The sequence below is a fragment of the Terrapene carolina genome, unplaced genomic scaffold (genome assembly GCF_002925995.2).
Source record: "Terrapene carolina triunguis isolate 2854851 unplaced genomic scaffold, T_m_triunguis-2.0 Scaffold58, whole genome shotgun sequence".
Classification (NCBI taxonomy): Eukaryota; Metazoa; Chordata; order Testudines; family Emydidae; genus Terrapene; species Terrapene triunguis.
The window spans coordinates 42,150,180-42,174,217 of record NW_020664409.1 but is presented as its reverse complement, the minus strand read 5'-3'; the positions used below and the strand labels follow the sequence as shown (position 1 = coordinate 42,174,217).

The 24,038-nt window shown below is 41.3% G+C and overlaps 1 protein-coding gene across 12 annotated transcripts in view; it reads right to left on the bottom strand.

The window, feature by feature from the left end:
- DTNA (dystrobrevin alpha) overlaps positions 1-23,421 on the bottom strand; it is a 229,987-nt gene extending 206,566 nt beyond the window's left edge. For 11 of the 12 annotated variants that reach the window (XM_026661918.2, XM_026661871.1, XM_026661896.1 and 8 more), the window contains exon 1: positions 22,971-23,143. In XM_026661918.2, coding sequence (XP_026517703.1) covers positions 22,971-22,987 — 17 coding nt within the window. In that variant the 5' untranslated portion in view covers positions 22,988-23,143. Of the gene's footprint in view, positions 1-22,970; positions 23,144-23,361 lie in introns of those variants that run through there. The other variant, XM_026661892.1, reaches the window with a different exon arrangement.
- Positions 23,422-24,038: the final 617 nt, after the last annotated feature.

Sequence of the window (24,038 nt, the reverse complement as noted above, 5' to 3'; positions counted from 1 at the left end):
ATTTTTTCCCTCTCCCAAGGTCATGTGTCTGAAATCCACAGAGCTAGACAATTTGGCACTACCATCTGAACAGAACCATACAGCCTGATGAGATAAAATTAGTACAGTCATATTTCAGTAGTGGAAAAAGCAATCTGAGATGGATGCCCATGTTAGATCCAAGAAAGAGGATACTTGGAACATACACTTCTATTCTCGTCCTGAAAGGAGCACCTAATAGAGATTTCACACACAAACCAGTATTTAGAGAAAGAGGAGCAAAACCATACCTTCTTCCCAGATAGTGGACATGCATTTACAGAGCTATGCAATTGAGTTTAAATTGCTATAACAATACACACTGGACACAGAAGTTCTCAGTCTAGAAGCAATTTTTTTGAATATACTGTAAAATATACAGCATGGACTTTTTCAGAATTACACAAACAAAAACAAAACCACACCAGTTTTGACAGTTCTAGAATTTATTTTCATTTAATGTATAAAGAATACATTATAAAAATAAACAAAATACAGCCCGGGCAGCTTTGTAATGTGCATGTGTGTTAGTTGTTTTTATTTTTTAACTGAATAAGATGTGATATTAGGATATTTTTAAAAGTAGTTATTGCCCATTGCACAATAGCTATCATACTTTTTAAGGAAATGTTAATACACTTATTGTGCAGCCATGTTAAAGACAGCATTTGAATCTGCAATAGTATATTTAATTTCCTGGCTTTTTTCCATTGAGCGTCATAATCTTAAGGTTATATAAATGAAGTTTTTGTATCAAGTCAAGAGAAATTCTGAAGAGCCAGAAATTCTCTTTCTTCCACTATACAGGACAGAGCTGTCATTTTAAGGATAATAACCATACTTGTATAGGTTGTTGCTTTTAAATTTGTAAATGGATTTGTGGACCTTTTATCTTTAGTAATATGTGATTTTATCTCTTTCCCCCTTGTTATACTAATATGAAGTGACACTACTTTACTAAGGGCTCAAATTTAGTTTGACCTTCCATTCTGTACTGGACAAATGAATGAATAGGACTCTCAATTCCATAATAACTAGCTAAATTTTATTTTTAATAAGATTTCTACAAGAAGTTATTTTCAAGCAATTCTATCTTTCAACTTGATATAGGGTCAATATAACCACCTTTGTTCTGGATCAGGGATTGGCAACCTTTGGCCCGTGGCGCGCCAGTAAGCACCCTGGCGGGCCGGCCGGTTTGTTTACCTGCCACGTCTGCAGGTTCGGCCGATTGTGGCTCCCACTGGCTGCGGTTCACCGCTTCAGGCCAATGGGGGCTGTGGGAAACGGCGCGGACCGAGGGATGTGCTGGCCGCTTCCCGCCACCCCCGTTGGCCTGGAGCGGCGAACCACAGCCAGTGGGAGCCGCGATCAGCTGAACCTGCGGATGCGGTAGGCAAACAAACCGGCCCGGCCTGCCAGGGTGCTTACTCTGGCGGGCCACGTGCCAAAGGTTGCCGATCCCTGTTCTGGATCATGAATTGTATGCAGCGGAATCATATATGGATAACTTACAAGTACAAATTCATAACTTACATGTACAACATTCAATAACCAAGAGACCAAAGATAAGGAGTTGGTTCTTATTAACTAGATGAAATTCAAACTGTGCCATACAAATAATATAAGAGGACTGTCCTATATTATTTGTATGGGGGCAAAGCTCAGTTACACCTGACTGACCCCTGGTGCAAAGTCTGTTACAGATCTTATGCTGCTGGCAGAAGTTAGTGTAGGCACCTATTGTCTCAACTCCCAAAGGAGCTGGGCAACCTCAGAACAGGGAGCCATCACTGGCTTCCTGAGACTCCCACTCTCCACTGAGAGTAAGCACCATTCAGCCAGAGTGGAAAAATGGGGCCCTCCATCTTTATTCTTGTGACATTTCTTTCCATTTCTGTTATCTCTTTGACATTTTGAAGTACATAGGTCTGGCTTTCCTAAGTAATAAAGATATCCTTGGTACAAAAGATATCTCGGCAAGAGTTCAGAATTCAGTCCGTTTGAGAAATCTGTCTTGAATGATCACAGCTTCCATTCTGCAAATGCATCTGTGCAGGCAAAACCCCATGGCCCATGTGTCACATCTGCAGTAAAGTGTCCCCTCTAGGCCACTCACCGACGGCTGTGAGGAGATCCAGCCGCTGGATTCCCCTGGTATTTTAAATCCACAGATTCTGAACGGAGTCTAGGCACTGTCCCTATCTTAGGGCCTCTGGGTACACTTTCAGGGTGCAGATCTTCTGTCTGGCACTCTTTCCTCACAGGTTAGATCACATGGCCCACTGCCGACTCCCTAGAACCAATGCTGACCCCGCAGACTTCCCGTGTAGCTTAAACGCATCCTCTTCTAGAAATCAAGCCAAATGGTGTTCTGGGTCCACAGTTTACTTCTTCAAGGGGCATGTGAATATAGTAACACATGAAAAACAGACACTTTCCATTGGATTCTACAACACTATTGCTATTTCTTTAATAGCATGAGAAATACACAGCTCTGTACACAAATAAATCCTATATGCATTTCTCTGCCTCAGTTTCCTCACAATTCCACAGCATTCTTTGGGCTGGGGTCAGAGTTGTCTGTGGCCATGCAAGGTCCTTTGGCTGCAGTGCATGGCTTGTGTTCTGAAACACGGAGCTGTTTCTAAGTGACCTAGCCTTCTCTGACCATGGATGGTCCATCTCCTTCCTCTCTCCTGTCCCATATTTCCTGTACACATCCCTAGTCTTCCCCAAGGAGTCCTTCTATAACTTTTCAGTTTCTTTATCAGGTGACTCCTGGTTCAGCCTCTTTAGGTGACAACAGGCCCTTACCAAGTGACTTCACTGCTAGGTGACCTCTCCTCTGATAAAGCAGTTTTCATGAATAGGAGCCAGCCTATTGTTTAGATTGATTCCATTTCAATGGGAGATCACTTCATTGAATGTTAGCCCTTTGCTACAAGTCTTTGGAATGCCAGTCCAACATGGAGGTAACATGAAAACAAAAGGTAAAGAACCCCACATGCAAAATGGAGTCTGCAGTCTGACAAGATACATATAAACAACCCACAATATCAAACAGAATTCAAAAGTTGTATATACAGATTCCCCGAATTGTCACACCATGGAAAGCCCCACGGAAATTAATAGTTTGCCAGGTAGACCTGGGGACCAACCTACAGAGATACAGTTGTAGGATCAGGCCTAAAATACATATATACTTTTTAGTATGCATAGCAAGATTAAGTGTAATTTAACCCAGAGGTATCCAAATAATTGACACATTCATGCTCTGTCTTGTCTCCCTGTGGCAAGTGTGTAACTGTGGAACCCTAAGAAAATCTAAGCAAAAGGAAGTTTGAAGAGTCCTTGAACATCTTCACTGGAAAAGCTTTTCATATCGTCTGTGAGCTCATCTTACAATATTAAAAAAAGAGATTCATTTTAATGGCTCACTCCTTATAAATGATTAATGTATCCTACTGGCTGTAAGTGCTCTCCCATTCATAATGAACATCCAGTCGGGTAATAGTTTAATTTGTGATTAATATGCACGTTATCTTGTAATTGGATCATAAAGAGAGTTGATGGGGAAGTATTTTTTAAAAGTAAGTTGGGCATTACAGACGATATCTGCATTGTGCATGAATAAATAAGAGCATTAGCTTTAATCATGGGTGGCACGTATCATAGGCTGGGGGAGGCTGTGCCTCCCCAAACAACCAGGTGTGGTCCCGCCCATGCTCTGCCCCCAGCCTCTCTCTCCTGTTTCCACTTGGCCCGGCCCCAGTCTCCCTGTGGGGTGGCCCCGGCTCGGGCCATGTCGCCTGCCCTCCCGGTGCTCCAGGGCTGGGGCCGCGCTGCTTGCTCTCCCATCGCTTCAGGGCTGAAGGGGCTGCGGTCGCACCGCCCGCTCTCCTGGTGCTCTGGGGCTGGGGGGTGGGCTGGGAACATGCTGCCCACCCTCCCAGTGCTCCGGGCTGGGGGTCTTTGGGTTGCTCAGGAACTGGGGGCTGTAGCCTGGGGCGGGGGCTGGTGGCTGTGATGGGGGGGGGGTCTCTGGCAGGGGGCATGGAAGGGTCGGGGCTGTGGGCTAGCCTCCCCCAGCCGGCAGTTCACGCATCAACCATGGCTTTAATAATGGACAGTATAAAACACACGTAACTCTAAACATCAGGGTGGCCTGAAGTTTTAAGTACCAATGATAAATCATGGCGACTCAGATTCAGATGTAGAAACTGAGCAGGTAAGGTTCACACATGTCCCAAAGGTCATATGCTCTTCAAATGTTATCGTTTCTTACTAAGGAGATAAGTTCCCACTATAAAAGGAAGGCATCTACTGTGCTCACTGCCTTTTATAGTATGTTCAATATGGTGCTTGGGCCACATGAAAATGTATACAAATTTAACCTCACAAGTGGTTATAAATATCTAAACATAGGAACATTATTTAAGGAAGCACACAATATGTATCCTGTTGGCCAATGGAGTCTGAATGCAATGGGTTGACCCTATTATTGCTTTTCAAACCTATACCCCAGCCTTACTAAGAAGTAGAAAGAAGTCTTATGAAAATTTACCAGTGCAGTCACAGAATATTTATGATAACGATTGATGAGAATTGATGAGATTGAGGAAAGAACTACTGCTATTTTACTTATCTAAAAAAATTACATTCCCAAGGCATGTGGCTTAGTAGAATTCAGGATAGCTCTAATAGCTTTTAAAGTACCAGTGCAATCAAAAGTCTTGGTAGTAACTGGAGTAAAGTTAGTTCTACTGTCACTGCCTACATAAACTTGATGAGGATTCTGAGTTATTACCATGACAGTGCTAATAACTGCAAAATCAGTGTATTTATACCTATAACTTTATTTTCCAAATCTAAGATCTCAACGTCAGGGCTTCCCATTTATCTCAATCAAAATATGTCACAGGCAACAATGACCAAATCGGCAAGCAATGATTCTTGAAGTATTTTTCAGTAATCATGTCTATCATTTGTGGGAGTTCCCATCCTAAAAAAGACTGACCTGACATGGTTATAAACTACCAACAGAGAGAAAAACAATTTAGGATTAAACATTTTACCGGGATACTAAAATAGCTAAAATAAGAGTTTTAAAGAGAGTTTATTATGCAAACACCAAAATGAGAGGCAGAACACATTTTACCTATAGCAAGGTCACACTAGATCAGTTGAAAGGAAATGCAAAGTTGAAAATAGTAACAAAATGCCATTGTGCTCCTTTGATCCATAATTATGCATATTTTATACACAGCAATGCCTTTATTTAAGGTAATGTAACCTGGAGGGGAGAGAGGAAGAATTCTTTGAGGTCTAAACTGCCCTGAGAACTCTGTATCTGAATATCCTAATTGCAGAAGTACCAATCTGTAACATATTCTTTAAAAGAGACATGTGGGATAGATGAAACAGCAGCCCTCAAAATTAAATCTGAGGATATTATATATATATTTCCAGCTGAACAAGTATTTGAAAAGTGATAGCACCCAAGAAGAAGAGGAATTATCTTATTCCCCTTAACTGTGAGATCTCTTACAGTGTGATCTAGTCCAGTGGTTTTCAAACTTTTTTCTGGCAGCCCAGTTGAAGAAAACTGGAGCAGGAGAGGGCTCCAGATTTGGGAGGGGGGCTCAGCGCTGGGGCGGGGGATTGGGGTGTGGGCGGGGGTAAGGACTCTGGGCTGGGGGTGTGGGCTCTGGGCTGGGGCCAGGGATGAGGAGGTTGGGGTGCAGGAAGGGGCTCTGGGTTTGGGGGGGCTCAGGGCTGGGGCAGGGGATTGAGGCACAGGGTTGGGGCGCAAGCTTACCTCCAGCTGCTCCCAGTCAGCAGCACAGCTGGAGTGCAGAGGCAGGCTTCCTGCCTGTCCTGGCACCGCGGACCGTGCTGCATTTCGGAAGCAGCCAGCAGGTCTCCTTTAGGCGGAGGTGGGCAAGCAGCTCTGCGTGGCTCTTGCCCGTACCGCCCCTCCAGCTCCCTGTGGCTGGGAACTGGCCAATGGGAGTGCGGAGCCCAGGCTTGAAACGGGGGCAGCGCGTGGAGCCCCGTGACCCCCCTGCCTATGAGCCGGACCTGCTGTTGGCCGTTTCCAGGGCACAGCGTGGTGTCAGAACAGGTAGAGACTCTGAACTTTGAAAACCACCGGTCTAGTCTCCCCAGGGAAGTGATGGCTCTTCAGAGTTGGCAGTGTGGTCTAGTGGAGCACAGGTTGGCAACCCATTATTTGAAGTCAGATTTTCACAATTCCCTTACATTTACTACAAAAATATCAATGACAACAATGATAAGTCTACATAATTTGAGTGTGCATTTTGAGAGATTGCCAGAGAATACTTGACTTGTAAGGGCAAAAGGGTATAGATTTTCTTTGCTTTAGAACAGTGATCTCCAACCTTATTACGCACAAGATCACTTTTTGAATTTAAGATCAATCCAGGATCTACCTCGCCCCTTCCCCGAGGCCCCGCCCTGCTCACTCCATTCCCCCCTCCCTCTGTCGCTCGCTCTCCCCCACCCTCACTAACTTTCACCGGGCCGGGGCAGGGGGTTGGGGTGCGGGAGGGGGTGCAGGCTCCAGGCTGGGGGCCGAGGGGTTCAGAGTGTGGGAGGGGGCTCAGGGCTGCGCTTGGGGCAGAGGGTTGCGGTGCAGAAGTGAGGGGTGCAAGCTCTGGGGGAGAGTTTTGGTGCAGGCGTCATATGGTCATACTGTACCTAATCTCATAGAATCCACTGGACATTTCATGAGTTTTACTTTTTATTAGTGTCATTTGTGGTTTATAGATCCAAAATCCTTCAGGGATTGTCACAGATCAGTGTAACATTCTCAACTGTGGGTGTGCACTGAGTGAGCCTGGGGCAGGGGGTTGGGGTGCAGGAGCAGGGTGGATAAAAATCAATGATGTTTTTAAAAAAATCAAAAAAATCGGATTTTTTTTATTTAAATCAGATTTTTTTGATAAAATACTTTTTGAGGAAAAAAACTTATCTAAAGATAGTTTTAATTAAGATACATTATAGCTCAAAGATATCTCATCATGGAATAGGAATTATAAATTCTAATTTTATAGTATTAGACAATATATTCATGTAACATTTAAGAAAATGTTTGTAAATGAGTTCCAATAGTTCATAGATTAATGACCAAATCCTATGGGGTTCCACAGGCTTCTTCATAGATTATTTAGGTTAATCTTTCTATCTACCCAATGGGACTCAGTGCTCAGTCTAGAAGATACCATCGGAGATGCTTAGTTTTGCAGTTCTCAAACTGTGGATTTGTATCTCCAGAGGTAACATGCTTGTTAACAGCAAAAATGTTTTTAAATAAATAAATAATAAATAGGGGTGAGAAATAACAGACCTCAACTCTATTGTCCCTCTGGAAATTTGTGTACACAGAGTTAATCCCTTACTTCTCTCTAAAAGTGCAAAGTTTCAAAAAGTTCAATGCATAGAAGATTGTTGGGGGTGGAATAGATCTGGACAAGGAGAAGAAGTCTGGAGATAAATGTGAGAAGCGAGGGACATATGCTTGTTTTGTTAAAATATTATCTGTTTGCTGTTGAAGAAAAAAATCCAGAATACTTAACGTTGTTGTTTTAATTAAATAAAACAATTTAAATGTCTGTCTGGTGATGTTCTGCTAATACAGCACGGCAAGAAAATCCTCCAAATATTAATGATTAACCTGTTGAATTGGAGATAGCTCACCTCCCAGTGACTTCATAAATATCTGCTTCAATTACCTTTAGTAAATGAAATAACCAAACAATCATTCATTTTCTGATATAGCTGTAAAACTAATCTGAAAAGTTTTCAAAAGAAATCACTGTTTGAAAATGTATAGTGTGTACCTTCTCCATGTGCTGCCCGCATCTGCAAGCGCCGCCAACGCAGCTCCCATTGGCCGGTTCTTGGCCAATGGGAGCTGCGGGGACAGTGCTGGGGGTGGGGGCGGCGTGCGGAGCTGCCTCAGCCGCCCTTCTTCCCCCCAGGGGCCGCAGAGACGTGCCAGCAGCCAGCTGCTTCCAGGAACAGCGTGGGGCCACGGCAGGCATGCAGCCTCTGAGCCCCGCTGCGCCTCCAGACTTTTAGCGGCTCCAGAATCAACCAGTGGATTGCCATTGACGGGCTGGTGACCACTGCTTTAGAATGTAATGAAATTTTCAATGCCTTGCAACCCCATGATTGCTTTTAATGACTCCTCTTGTGGATCACAACCCACTGCTTGAGAAATGCTATCAACTGGATAGGGAACTAGACCAGGATCTAGGAAAACTGGGTTCTATCCCCAGCTGAGCCACTAGCCTGCAGTAGGACATCAGGCATATAGCAGACTGGTGGCTCAGCTGGGACTAGAACTCTGATCTCCTGTGGTTCTATTTTCCCTCTGATTCATAGCCTGTCTTGTCTATTCTAGATTATAAAGTGGCAGGGACTGTCTATCACTACGTGTTTATGCACAATGTGGCCCCAATCTTAATTGGGGCTCTAGATACTATCATAATATAAGTAATAATAATGGAAGCTCATTGCTGAGGACATTTAAATCAATGGACCAAGCATTAAAAAAACCATTCCATATGGGACAAACCTACTCTGTCAGCAGTATGGTGGTGATGACCTAATTTCTATATACTAGTCCCAAAAGGGCCTGAGAAGGGCTAAGCACCTCTCAGGATCTGACCCTCTGAGATGAAAAGCCTCAGTAGAAACTGCACAGGGAACACCTTATGCTTCATAAGCTTTAGAACTACATCCTTTGAAAACTCCAGTATTTTCCTATCAAACAACATATAGGTGGATAAATGAATCAAAAATAAAGGCACTATGGGGCATTCTCTACTGCTTCCACTACATTGTGGAGTCATTCACATGTGTGCCATTGTGCCTCTGGTAGACCAGTTGCCAGCTCTTGCCAAGGCTGTAGGCATCAGCTGAGCACTGACGAATTCATAGCTGGAAATCAGACAGCTCACCTGTATGTTAGTATTGTTCAAGACAGGCATTAAACTTGTAAAGATGTGTTTAGTGTTTAAACTCTATAAAATGCTTGTAAGTTGCTACATGCATTATTCTTACTTGTAATGTCTGTATTTCATGCTATAAGGTAATATGTAAGTTTTGCTTTATAACTGTAAAAATGCCTGCTCTGAACTTGTGTACCCAGGAATGAGGAGCAGAATACCCCATCCATCAATAAGAACTATGAAAACTAAGTAGGCCACTGGGAAACATCATGATACAAACACTGGGTCAATGGCCCACTCACATATCTGAAGATGCTATGTGCAAGAAAACTCATCCCCTCAGCTTGAATTCTGGAAGAAGGAAATAAACATAGCGGACATGAAAATTCTTCATCTCTTTGCTGTTTGGATTCTCACAGGGATGGAGCTAGGAAACAAAAGCAGAGCTCCCCAGGGTCAACCTGGCTTAGCCCTAAAAGACATTCAGGTCTGACAGATTACTACATCTCTGTCACATTTTGGAACCATAGACTGCAACTCATTTGTGTATATGCCTTGCCTGTTTTAACCTGTAAATAACTCATTTCTATTTTCTAGTCAATAAATCCTTAGTTAGTTTACTAGGATTGGCTACAAGAGTCTTTGGTGTGAGATCAGAGGTACAAATTGACCTGGGGTAAGTAAGTAGTCTCTTGGGACTGGGAGCAACCTGAGTCTTCTGTGATCTTTGGTGTAAGTGACCATTTATCATCTAGTCCAGCTTGCCTGGGTGGCAAAATAGACTGGAATGCCCAAGAGGACTGTCTGTGGCTCCATGGTAAGACGGTTATTGTGCTTTAGGAGTTCACATTGGTTACTAGATTGGTAATATCTAATTATAGAACATACCACCAGTTTGAGGTTTCTGCCCTGAGACTGGCACTCACAGTTGTGAGCCACGCCAGTCAGCATGACAGCAACCATTTCAAAGTGGGCGTCAAACTTTGCCAGTCTGATCTCATGGGGTTTGACACAGACTTTGCGTTCACTTTGAATGGGCAAGTGTAAATTGTATTATCTTTAAGTTATTGCCCATCCCCAAGAATTCAAGATGAAGATAGCTTAACTGCAGCACACCCAACCCATGAAAACAATGCTCCTCTGAGAGCCCTTCTTCAGATCAGACCCACCCAACAGGGTAAGTGGAGTCAATTGCTGAGGGTAGTTGGGTCCCAGGGCTGGAGTCAGGGTACAGGAAGGTCTTGGAATACTGAGCTGAAGAAGCATAAAAGAGACCCATCAGAGTGCCCAATCACTCAGGGATGGAAGTAGGGGTAACTGAGAGTATCTTAATCTGAAATTGCTGGACACCATCTGGCAATAAAATAAAAAAAAACCAATTAGGTTACAACAAACTGACGTACCAGAACATTTTTTAAAGTACATAATGAATACTGACTATATAAAAGCTGTTCCTATTTCAGTGCTTTTTCCAGTTCTGTACTTTTAATAGCATGTCCATTAATTTCATGTCCCTGTCAGTGCATCTATAGGTTACCATTTTTAAAGGTTATATTACACACCCCCACTCTTCAGATCGAAAACATTTCCAATGCAAAGGAAGCTTAGTTGAGAAACAGTAGCTCAGCCCTATAACGATGTGTTAGCCACAAAAAACAGCCACACTAGATAGCCATTTAATGGGGACATTAAAGAAGACACAATTAATAATAAGTTGCTCTCTCCCCTCCCCAATTCACAACTCTCATGTGTGGTTTATGAACCTTGGCTTGGGGGCCAAGGCAGCCCTAGTTGATCATTGCCTAACATGGATGGATATTTTTAAAACACATGTAACCATTTGAAATGACTGAACTGCTCTGTTTCTAGTTAATTTTTTCTACATGTGAAACACTGGAGATAAATGCATAAAATCTTTTTTGTTTGTTAATTCCAGCTCACTCCTACTGTGTCTTATTAAGTGAACGCTGCAATGACTAATGTTTCTGACAATATTAAATTAGCAAAAAGTACCTTGTAAGGAATGTGACCTGATTGGCATAAAAAGGATTAACTGCAAGTGTTTATTTTCAAATACAGATGGTTTATTAACCCCAACATACAATAATAAATAAAAACAGTTGTACGCTCAAAGCTGCACAATAGCCTTAAAACAAAAAGTCAGTTCTCCAGTGTAACTTCTCTTATACCTACAGCAAGAGCTGCATTTCCAAACTTAGGTGTGATGGAAGCCCCTGCATTAGAGGTGAAGATGGAGTACTACACACATAAGTACTAGTTTGCATGTGTTATTACTGGACTTGCATGCAAGAGCACACTTGATTAGTGGGCACACCACACCCATTGTCCCTCATTACTGAAAATTTGACCTAGGATGTCCAAGTGAGCTGTCCATTAATTACTTCAGCCAGCTTTCCAAGCATACCTGGCTCCTAAAGGAGCAGCAGATTTTTCTAGAAAAACTATTCTTATCAAACCATTAGCTCTCTTACCTTATCCTCTCCTCCGGTTCCCTGCTTCTCCCTAGCTAAGAGAACACTTTACCTTGATGTTTTTGGAAGGCTAAAATATGCTGCTAAATAGCACTGTCCTAGACTTCATATGCATCTGGGCCACTTTAAGACACTGCACAATGAAGGTTTTGAGCCAGCTGGCACTTGACAAGGCAGCCCTGACACTTGGGCTGCTGCTGCTGCCAGAGGAAACCTCACTGGGGGAATTTTTAAAATATATTATTCCTTTTGAAAGGAAATCATCCGGAATTACCTGCCAAAGACCCTCCTCATGTGAAATAGCCTGTGCAGCACAAAGCATTCAAAATGCTAACAGAGCCGGTCCTGTGCCGACTTTGCATCAGCAATATGCCCAAAGGTGGAAATATTAATTAACCTTTTACAGGCACTGACCTGGATCTCTACAGTTGCCACAGAAGGTCTGCATATCATTCCTAACACAACCATCGACCTGAATCAGTGCAGGTGTCTCCCATTCACGAGACAGCCTTGAAAACAGCCTGCACAGGTTCTGTTTTTTTCTAGTACTGATATGAGCCCATGCAGCATCTGTAAAATGTTAATTAATATTCACTTTTCCAGGAATGAATCAGACATCTGATTCCAGGCATAGGACAGGCACTTAACAGGTATTGCCACAAGCATTATTTAGCCATTGTGCAGCTTCTACCCTGGCAGTAGCACTGAGAAGCACTCACAGGCACAGTTTCGTGCTTTGAAGGTTTTCCTCAGCCAGAGCCCCACGTTCTGTCATTTTAGTCTGGGTGTAGGACACAATAAAGGTTCAGAAGGGCTAACACGGTCATAAAATAACGATATTGCTATGGCAACTTTCAGTCTTCAGGGTCCCAGTGCAGACTACGTATATACAACTGCTCTGACATACAGTTGTCTCTAGCACAGGAGGGGGGCCGCCAAGCACACGACAGACACCACCCCACATGCTGTGGAAAAATGGCAGAACTAAAGTTTTTAATGAGGGGAACAGCCTTGCTATGCCAGTAGGTTTCCAAGCATATGCACTGCGATGTGTTGTTCTGGAAGTGGGATGCCTCATCAGACAGGATTAGGGATGTTCATGTAACTTATTCCAAATTTCAAAGGAGCATTATGTTGGGCAAGTCGATCCTTCATCCTGCAGGGTGTGGGCCCAACTCTGCAAATCTTCACTCATGCATGAAGTCATACTGCAGTCAAAGGGCTACTGAAGTGAGCAAAGGTTTGCAGGATGTAAAAGAATAAATAAGAATCCAGACAACGTCATTGTGCATATTATAATGCCATAGTTATCATACAGGACAAATTGCTACCAGTGACAACTCTACATAGGCTTTGCATTACAGCACTGATGTAGCAAGGTACTTAAGCATGTGCCCAATTTTAAGCACATAAGTGGTCCCACTGAATTCACTGGGACTACTCATGTACTTAAACGTTAAGCATGATCTTAGCTACTTAACTGAACTGGAGCCAGAAACAAGAGCAGACCCTCCAAATCAAGCCTATTCACTTCAGCTTTTAAATGGAAACACTGAAAATGCAACATATTTTAGAAAAGGGATCATGGGAGAGACAGGAACTTAACCTCCAGGAAAATAAAGAGGATGAAAATGTGATTGCCAGTAGAAGAAGGTTCACTTGCATAAATCGGGTTCAGAATCAACTATTCACTCTTCCAAACCAATGGGGAAAGATCCTGACATAGTAATAGAGCTTTCTGCTGGTATTAGCCCATGAGACATATTCTGCCTATTCTGAACAAAATATTTTTTGTAATTATTGAAACTCCCCCTATTCCTCTCAATACTTTTGTTTTCATCAGCAAGTGTTTAAAGCTGAACTGCTTAGGTTAGCAACATTACAGATTGGACGAGAAATTCCACTTCCTAGTATTAAGTGTTTGAAATAATGTTATTCTCCTTTCCAAGTCCTCCTGGAATAGCTGGATCAGCCAATCTCCTCGTGTGCAGTTGTATTATAAAACTGCTGAACAAATCCATTTTGTTGTAATGGGAAGGGACACTTTCTTCACTACTGTAAGTAGGTCAATGAAAACATGTTGTGGTGAGGATTAAACTGTTTCTCTCTGTCCTCTTCCCCCAATGGTAGTTTCAAATGATTCCGATTTAATTATGTTTCTAATGTCAGAGATAATAACATTATATGGTTATTAACAACTGATACCCTGTGGTCCCAAATTCTGACATTTGTGTATTATGGGTTTCATTCTAACCTTACGTATGTATGTTTACCTCTTCTGCAGGACACAGCATTGCAGAGTTAGAAAACCCTGCCACAAATTTGCTCATATGCAATTGTGGATTTTGACAAATGAAACATGTAGACACACATACCTGAGATCAGCACTGAGCCTTTATATCAAAATACTGTACATTTAAAGGCCAAACTCTGACTTTAGTCACACCAGTGTACAAAGTAATGTCACTAATGGATTTACTCTGGCTTTATACTGGTGTAACCAAGAGCTAAATGTTTTCAACTGAGCTATTCCAATTTACACCAGTTGAGAATCTGAACACATGATTTTTACTACAAAGTATTAACCAGAACCTAAAGAACTATTTAATTTAAGTTTATACCAGTCAGGAATATTAAATTCAAATAATATGGTCACTGTCAACAGAAAACACATTTGGAAAAACATTCCTTCCCTCTTTTAATAATGAAACATTCCATTAAATAGAATATCAAAATCTAAAACACAAGTCTGTGTTGTGTGCTGCTTGTTTGCTTTCTTGTTTGGGGCCACAGCAGTGAAGTTAAGCATGTGCGTCACTGTTTGTAGGATCAGAACCTATGGGTGGAATTCTGGCCTTATAGAAATCAACAGCAAAACTCTCAATGATTTCAAAAGGGGCAAGATTTAATTCTAAGAATCCCCAGATTTGTTTCAAATTCAGGATTCGTTATTAAGTGGCTGAGAGACTGGTGTCCACAGATATTTGACACGGATCATATACGACCTGTGATGCAAAGACAGAAATTTGATAACTTAGTAAGGACCAGCTAAGTAACTTTTAAAGTGAGGCGTGCGTATGATAGTTAAATTCCTGGATACATACCACACATTGTGTCACTGTTGCTCAGAGATCTTTGAAACCTGACTTTGGAGCATGTGTTTTGTTGAACAGCAGCAACAACAAAACAGAGTCAATTGCAGCATTATCGCCAACGTCAAAAACTATCAGCATAGTGCTGTGAGTACACTTCTCAACTTGGACAAAACAAGCTGCTAGTTTGTATTTTCATAGTGAGCCAAGTGTGCCATTGCAATGGTGTTTCATGAAAGAATCTGATTTGTGTTCAAAGACATCTTTTTGTGGCTCTTACATAAAACAGTCAAAACCACTACAAATCCTGCAAGGACTTGGCTAATATTTGAACAACCTTCACCTCTTTCATTCTGGTGCTTAATCAGCTTGAGATAGGGTGGAAAAAGCTTTTTAATATATTTTCTTCAAAGGACACGCATCCAATTTTTATTTCCTTGCTCTTTATTGAGCTCACCAGCATATGTGGTTACATGTAATATAAACCCTAACATTCATCTACAGTGGTATGCAACAGAGAAAGGGCAAGATTAATGACCTGTGAAATAGGTACAGTCAGAGCTGGTTAATCTATGCTTGGTTTATCCCAAAGCTTGAGTATCTCATAGACATAACACAGTAGCTGGCTGATATAGTAGCTTGCATGCTCAGTTATGAATACTAAGTAGGCAGGAAACTTGTACTCAAGGAATTATTTCCATTTTAGGGAAGAAGTGAGTATTGATATATTATCCTAGTCGCTTTATTTATCATATGCACATTTCCTGGAAAATATATTCACGATATTAAATAGCAAAACCAGCACAGATTAAGCCAATTTACTCACAAATTAGAGCAAGGACTTCTCATGAATAAATCTGTAGGTTTCTCAGCTTGCACAGGTTAGAGATGGAAGAGACCTTTTAGATCAAACAGGCCATCTTGCTGAAAGTGCTGGCCTGTTCACTACCGTACTGTCTACACTGCAATTAAAAACTCCCGGCTGGCCTGGTGCCAGCTGACTTGGGCTTGCAGGGCTTGGGTTGGGGGCTGTTTAATTGTGGTTTAGACATCCAGGCTCAGGCTGGAGCCTGGGCTCTAGGACCCTGTGAGGTGGGAGGGTCTAGAGCTCAGACTGCAGCCCAAGCCAGAATGTCTACTATACTGTAATAAAGCAGCCCCTTAGCCTGAGCCTCGTGAGCCCAAGTTAGCCAGCATGGGTCAGCCATAAGTGTCTAATGGCAGTGTAGACTAAGGCCTGGTCTACACTAGGACTTTAATTCGGATTTAGCTGCCTTAATCCGAATTAACCCTTCACCCGTCCACACTACAGAGCCAGTTAATTCGAATTAAAGGGCCCTTTAAATCGATTTCTGTACTCCACCTCGACGAACGGAGTAGAGCCTAAATCGATTTTGTTAATTCGAATTAGGGTTAGTGTGGACGCACACCACCGAATTACTGTGTTTAAGTTAATGGGGTAGTGTGGCCGCACACCACCGAATTAATGTGGTTTAAAACCGAATTAAGGTGCTTAGTGTGGCCGCGCACAATCGAATTTATACAACCTGTTTCCCAAATTCGAATTATCTAAATTCGGATTAATCCTGTAGTGTAGACATACCCATACTCTAAGAGAGTACTCAAATACTGGGACAGACATGGGGCTTAATCCCCAGCCACTGATATAGCTGTTGTGTGATACCTTAGAAGCTCAAAGAATCCAGAAAGCTGCCCAAAAGGATTCCCCCAACCAAGTGAACATCCCAAGGTTAGAGCAGTGGCACGCCCAAGCACAACACACTCTTCCTGAACCTCAACCAGTGGAGCTATTTAGAGTAGCCTCTACACTACTTACAGTAATGTCAGAGGCCATTTTAGCTCCCAGCTGGAGATAAATGGATTCCAGCCATTTTCCCTCTGCCCCAAACAATCTTTCTTAAAATGCCCTGAATGTAAACTCAGGACAGATGAGGATGACTGAGTCCAGAATCTCTGCCCCCATGTAGTTCAATTCCAGTCTGTTTGTAATGCCTAATTTAATAGATTAAGATAGGTGTGTGTTTAAATTGCCCCAAAGAGCAAATGTTTCCTTTTCTTTCTATCTAAGGTTTTCGCAGTAGTATGTGAGCAACTTTCACATATGAGCACTTTCCTTTCACTAGGAAAGTCCCTAGTGGGCCATGGAGGTTCCAGCATTTCTCCCTTTACAGAACAAAAACTTTGCTTAGGGTAGGGGTTTTATTTATGACTTTTTAGATTTTATTAATGTCTTGTTTTTGGTTGGTCGGTAGGGGTTTATTGAGTAGAAGGGGGTGTCGGTGTTGACTGTCATTCTTAAGGTGTAAAGGCCTTTGTTCTCAGGTGGTGATTTTGCTTGTTGGAGGTGTTTGGAAATGGGAGCAGAGAGACACTCTGAATGAGGTCCTGCTACTGGGGGACAGGCAGTGTGAAGGAGAAGGGGAAAGCCAGAGATGCAGAAGGGTAAGGAATTAGGTTGCCAACCCTCCAAGTTTGTCCCGGAGTCTCCAGGAATTAAAGATTAATCTTTAATTAAAGATAATGTCATGTGATGAAACCTCTGGGAAATCATCCAACCAAAGTTGGCAACTTTATAAGGAATGGGGTGGGGGGGAAGAGACACAGCAAAGGAGAAGGAAGACGAGCTTGGGGATATACAGGAACAAAGTGGGAAGGAGGCAGGAGCTGAAGGGCAGGAAGCAGGGCAGGAGCACTGGGAGAAGAGGAGCAGGAACCAGGGGTGGGAGGGGGAGAAGGAGGGAGACAGGATAGGTGCAGGCAAAGACAGACAGTCTGGGGGCACAGAGGCAGAAGGGTCACTAGAGTTCACTCCACTTCAGGATGTGGATTTAATCCAGGAGTGCTGAGTCTCACTGACAAAGTGAATGTCTCATCCCTCTCTAGTGCTGGCCCACAGAGAGTACATCAGAGACTCCATTAATTCAAGTAGAAGTCTGTGCTGTGGGTATAGTGGTCCAAACCATGCTTATGACCCAAGTTATGTAGAAGTGCATGATAGACCTATGATAGAATTTCTGTTTCTTCAGTTGTTCTTTTAAAATATGAAATTATGTTCAAAGACACTATGTTAAATAGAATGTTAAGGTTGCAAAGTCAAGCACTCAAAAGTTAGGAAATGCCCATGTTAAGGTCACCTGTGCAATTTAACATAGTGGGTTTTTTTAGTAATAGTGGTCAATTTGATGTCAGTTTACAGGAATAAAGAACAGGAGTACTTGTGGCACCTTAGAGACTAACAAACATGCTCTAATAAATTTGTTAGTCTCTAAGGTGCCACAAGTACTCCTGTTCTTTTTGCGGATACAGACTAACACGGCTGCTACTCTGAAACCTGTCATTATGCAAGGAATAAAGAGTGAGCCACCACCACCAAGGAATGGTGATTCATTTTTATTTAAAATGAATGATACAGCATCTCTCTCACTCAGGTACAGATGAGAAACATACAAAAATATGGAGCTGCAACCAACACATTCCTGGCCTGAAAATCTCCTACGAATCAAAAACATTCCAATGTAATGCCAGTGCTTGCTCACTTTCCAAAGAAAACATCCCATCATGTAGGAACAGTGACAGAAAAAGTATTAGCTAGCAGAAAGTATTCATTCTTGTTAAAATATTATATTTTTAAAATGTGGCAAGTCAGGATAAACTTGTTGACTAATTTTATCTGCAAATCATTCTTCTGATTTGTTAATGGCTACTCAAAGGGTAGCTCTGCTAACCCGAATGAATTCTCCTCTATTTTACCTTAGTTCTCTTTCAAAAAACAGGTTACCATGTCAGAGCTCAAGCATGTATTTTTAAGTCTAATTACATGTATAAAACTTCAGTATTATACACTTCCTTTTCTTTATATTACAGTGCAGTGCCCAAGCTTTGACAACTGTACAGCAAAGCATATTATTGGAGAGGGGTTTTATTGTGATGATAAAAAAAAAAGTAGTGTTTTTCAGCCATAAGTTCCAAAGCACTTTACAAAGCTGGGCAAACTTAATGATCCTCATCTTTAAAGAAGGGGAAACTGAGACACAAATTAGTTAAGTGACCTGCCTAAAGCCAAAGACAGAAACAGAAACCCTGACTCTCTGTTTAGTGCCTGTATCCACTTAACAGTTCTGCCTCTGAAATGGTACAATTCAGCACACGGATCCATGATACTAAGATACATAGTTGAATATTCAGAGGAACTATTTTCACAGCTTATCCATCATGACCTTGGTTCTTTGAAAAGATCCCAAAATCCTGTTGTTACTGCCAGATACAATATGAGATGACACACCAAGCCAGGACTCAAACAGAGACAGCAACATCTGAGTTCATAGACTCAGATGTTGCTGTCTCTGTTACATTTCCCCCCCAAAACAAAGCATATTAGGATCTCTCTCACCTACCACAACTGTAATATTCAGCATCCCATTAATGTGAGGCTTCAATATACTTTCATATCCTGCCACCAAATAAATTAGCATCAAGTCTCTGAGCTCACTCAGTAAGTACCTCATCTCTTGCTACAAAAACAATCTGATCAATAACCAGTCAGAAATTGAAAACCACTTGATGGATTGAGGGATTTCAATGGTGCTCTCTCTCTAGAGAATGGAATTGAGAAAGCACGTAGAATCAGGGATTAGAAAGGTGGCCATGTAGGCATCATATTTTGAGACTGTGCTGAAATACCTCTGAGTTTATAAATCTGAGATTCTCCAGGATGCAGTGAACCCCAGCAGGCACTGCATGCCAAAATAAACATGGCACCAGCTCTGGGAGTAAAATTTGTTAATGCCTGAAGGAAACTGTTACTGCAGAGGTATTTTAGGGGCACTGAGGCCCAGAACAAATACCTGCATTCTCAAGGATCCATTCCAAGAGATAGAGAACAAGGGCCTTGAAGACCCGTCTTACACTCTCTACAAGTCAATTTCTGAAGATGTTGGGAACCTAGATATGAGCAGTGGAGTCCTAAAAAAACTCCTGTTATCTCCAGGCACCTTATACTTGGTGCTCAGCTAACCAGAGTGATGGTGAGGGGAGAGGCAAAAAGAGGTTTAAGACACTCAAGGAAGTAGTAACTGGAAGGTCTGGGGCCAGAAAGAAAGGAAGAGTTACATAAAGTGCCAAGGAAGGAAGAGAAAAAACAGATGCAGAGGAGGGAAAGGGAGAATGCAGGGGCCAAAGGAAAAGATGTGGAACCCAGAGAAGAAGGATTTTCAGATTCCTACACTGCAGCTAGTGGGTGGTTCTCAAGAACTGGATTAATAGACGTTAGTACAAAATATAACTAATCCACAGCCACTTTGGATTGCATGGTTCTCCCTGTGTCTCACACCACAGCCATTCAGAAGTTCATCGTGACTGATGGGTGCGGGGGGATTCAGAACTTCCCGCTCCAAAAGCACAAGTCTCTACTACTTGAGATAGAGAATCTTCAGTAGGTGACAGCATTGCAAAGTTACAGCAACAGTTAATCCCTTCTACTAGAGCTCAGTAGTACACATATAAACCAGCTGGTCCACTACAATATTGTCTGCAGAGCTGGTCAGGATTTTTCCATCATAACGATTTTCCAACAGAAAAATGCAGTTTCTGCACAATCAAAATTTTCCATTGGAAAATTTCAATTTTGCCAATAATTCTCAATTTTTCATTGGAAAACTCTAAATGAAATATTTTGTTTCAAGTGGGTTCAACCCCATTTGGAATATTTCATTGTGTTGAACTGACCCAAAATGTTTAAATGTGAACTGACGCAACCTCCACCCTCCTCCCGCATTTCTCTATTGTGAGCATTGCCTCATGGAAGTTGTAGTTTTGGCCCCCATTCTCTCATATGGGCTAGATTCCTTAGGGGTTTACATCTCCCAGGATGCAATGTGTACTTCCCTCTGATAAAGCTGTACGGTGCATCATGGATGTTACATAACTGTGGATGCTTAGTCCAGCCAAGGAGCCTTGCCCATAAGGAAGAATGGGGATATCATGCTTCAGTACTACAACTCCCGTGAGGTAAAGCACCAAAATACAGCAATGAAGTTTAATGTTGAACTGACTCAAAATAAAACATTCAACAAACTGAAACAAAATATTTGCGAACATCAAAATGTTTGATGCAGAAGAAGAGCTCTGATTAGCTCAAAATTTTCTCTCTCACACCAACAGAAGCTGGTCCAATAAAAGATATTACCTCACCCACCTTGTCTCTCCATAATGTTTGATTTTGATCAAAAATGTCAATACAAAAAGTTTCATGCTTTCAAAATTTTTAGGAATATTTTGTTCCATGACAAGTTGAAAATCAAAAATTTTCATCCCAATTTGAGATGAAAACAAAATATTAAAACATCAGAATTTCTTAAGAGATGAAAATTCTGATTTTCTCTCAGCTCTCATTGTCAGCCTCCCTCTTTCAAGTTTGGGACCTAACAAAAAACCACAGAAATCCACACACTCATCTAGAGAGCCAACAACCCTAATCTCTTATTATATTTGTATTACAATAGTACCTTGAGGCCCCACATGAGAACAGAACCCCATTGTGCTAGGCACTATAAGAGACAGTCCCTGGCCGTAGACCTTGCAATATAAATAGACAAAAATGGACAAAGGGTGTGAGAAAGGTATTATTGTTCTTTTCACAAGGGTTTAGAGAGATTATATGACTTGTCCAAAGGCACAGAGATCTCCTATGTCCCAGTTCGTTGCTTCACTCACAATACCATCCTTTCTTGTCAAGGTTACATCTGTTTCTTTATGTTTCATCAGCTAAGAAATAATACTTTTTTACAATGATGCTATTATGTAAATAACCATTGTAGAATAAGACCTAGCTACAAAAGCACCATGGGGCAGATCCTCGGTGGGTGTGAACTGTCAGAGCTCCACGGACTTCAATGCTGAGCATCTATCTGCCCCATTCTATAGTAGCATATTTGTCATTACTTCCTCTTACATTTGTTTTAAATTTGCCTTAAGAGTTCTGCAGTTTCTCCCACGCCCCCAGCTCTTGATTTAACTCATGCAATTCAATACAACCTTCATAATCAAAGCAGAAATGATCTTTTATTTGACTTGCTGACACAAAAGATGCCAATGATATTATAAAATTCTGGCAAGTTGATTGATATAAATGAAATCAGTCAATCAGCAAAGGGGTAGCAGCTACTAGATACCTCATCTTTCCTTCAAATGAAAGAAAGATGTTTCTGTCTCAGTCAAGTGCAGCTCAGTATATTTTGCAAGGCAAAGACTGACTTGTAGCATTAAATAACCCTTAAGCTACACAGTCTATAAACAAGAATGGCAGAACTTCTATTTTTCTATAAAAAGCACCCTGCTCCCTACGACTATTATGGGCAGCATTTATGCAAAAGAAATTCTGTATAAGTTTGGGTATGCTGACTCAAAAGTTTAAGCCAGGAATTACATTTTACAAAAGTCAAATTTTCATACAGTACACTGAAAAATGATACATGCACTTCCAAAATTCTGATAAAAAATCAGTTTTATATTAAATCCTTGGAATAGAAGTTCTTACTAGGAAACAAACGCCTTGCTGACTTTCTGATATTAAAAAGCCCATTTTGTCATATATATAACATCAGCTTTGTCAGAAACATATAAGAAATTATTTAACACAAGCTCAAAGTATCTCTGCTCAGTAAAATGGCACATCTGTGAGATATAGTACATACTTATTTTTGATAAATTGTTAAACAGAACAATGGCATCCTAAACCTTTCTATACTTCCACACTTTTTAAGGAAATATCACCATATTTTTGAATTAACCTAAAAATGACTTTGTTCAGAGAAAACAAAACAGCCCACAGTGAAAGTTATACAGTGACAAGTAATAGCATTTGGGAGGGACGGGGGACGACTAGTATAAGTAATGAAACCTGTTTTGTGTTCACAATTTACACATTAGAAAATGGCAGATAAGTGAAACGATGAACAATTCAGAATCAGAAGAACACTACAGCAATGATTACCTTCCTTCTAACCATGGAAAAATAAGTTTATTTCAACTTTGGTGAAGCACAATTTACAACAACAATCAGCAAATCTTACTGATGAATAAACTAAAAGTATGGGTAGGAAAAAAATCACAGGAAAACTCCATTCACAATTATAATGCTGAGATTATGAAAGTGTAAAATGTATTAACCATGTAAAAACAAGTACAGTTGTGTAATTCCAGCTCACTGAAACATAAAATCCAAATAAGTCATAAATGACAACAAGGAACTTTATCTAGAAACATACCTCATCTTAAATATACTGCTGAACTGTCCTGAATCCCAAGACAGAAAAGCCCCATAAACTTGCTGTAATGAAGTTGTATCCAAAAGACAACTTTCTACTTACCCTTCAGTATGCACCATGATTTCCTATGCCACCTTAATAATTCCAATGAATCCAGAGTTGTTTTATATTTAAAGAAGTACTATTAAAGTCCTTAACGTAGACAGAGGAAAGCTGACAAAACAGAACTCTGTGAGAAGCTAGGCAGAGAGGGATGAATTTAATCCTGGCTCAATGTGCTGTGTATTCTGTGTCTATCTTTAACTTGTAAATGATTTGGTTTCACATTCCACTGAAGTCCCGCTGGCAGATGCCTTTGCGAATCTTACCAATCACAGGCACTCTGGTACACTCCCTTTCTCTCTTCCCCTGCCACTCCACCCCCCATACCCACCCCCACCATTTTTCTCTTTCCTCTTAGATATAAATACAGATTCATTCAGCTGTCTTTTACCTGTCTTCTGCAGGATGAAAGGAGATGCTTTCACCGATTGTTGTTATAGACAGACACAGAAAACAAAGCCTTCTGTTCTCATTGTCTCCCTCCACACAAACACACTCGTTTGCACCCAGGAATTAACTGACTTCCAAACTTGGCTGCCCAGGGAAGGAATGTTCTGTGAGTGACATTCCTGAGAGCCTGCAGCAACAGAGCTCAGCAGCTATTCTGTTTCTCAGAACACTAAACCTGCAAAATTACTACACTGTAGTCTGTACGCAGGTTTTTCCAAAGGTATTTATTTAAATAAAACAACCCCCTTTTACAAATTACAAGAAGCATTATTTACAGAAGTCAAATTGCAATTTTAATCACATTTTCCACTGAACATGGTGTTTTACAGTTAAGAAACTAACTAAACTTTAAAAAATCCAAACCTTCCTTTGAAACCTGTTTTAAAAATACATGGGATTTGGAAAACATGCTGTCGCAGTACATCAAAATTAAAATGGCAAACTGTCAATGCCTGCCTATGTGCAGTGGAGAGGTAGCTGATAGTACTGCTTGTGCCAGGTCTAATATTAGTCAAAGGCAATGCCTTTGAGTTTGAATCCTGGAATCACTGATTATGTATCTATATGAAATAAGATCACAAGTCAGCATTATCTAGGGATGGTTACTAATGCAGGCAG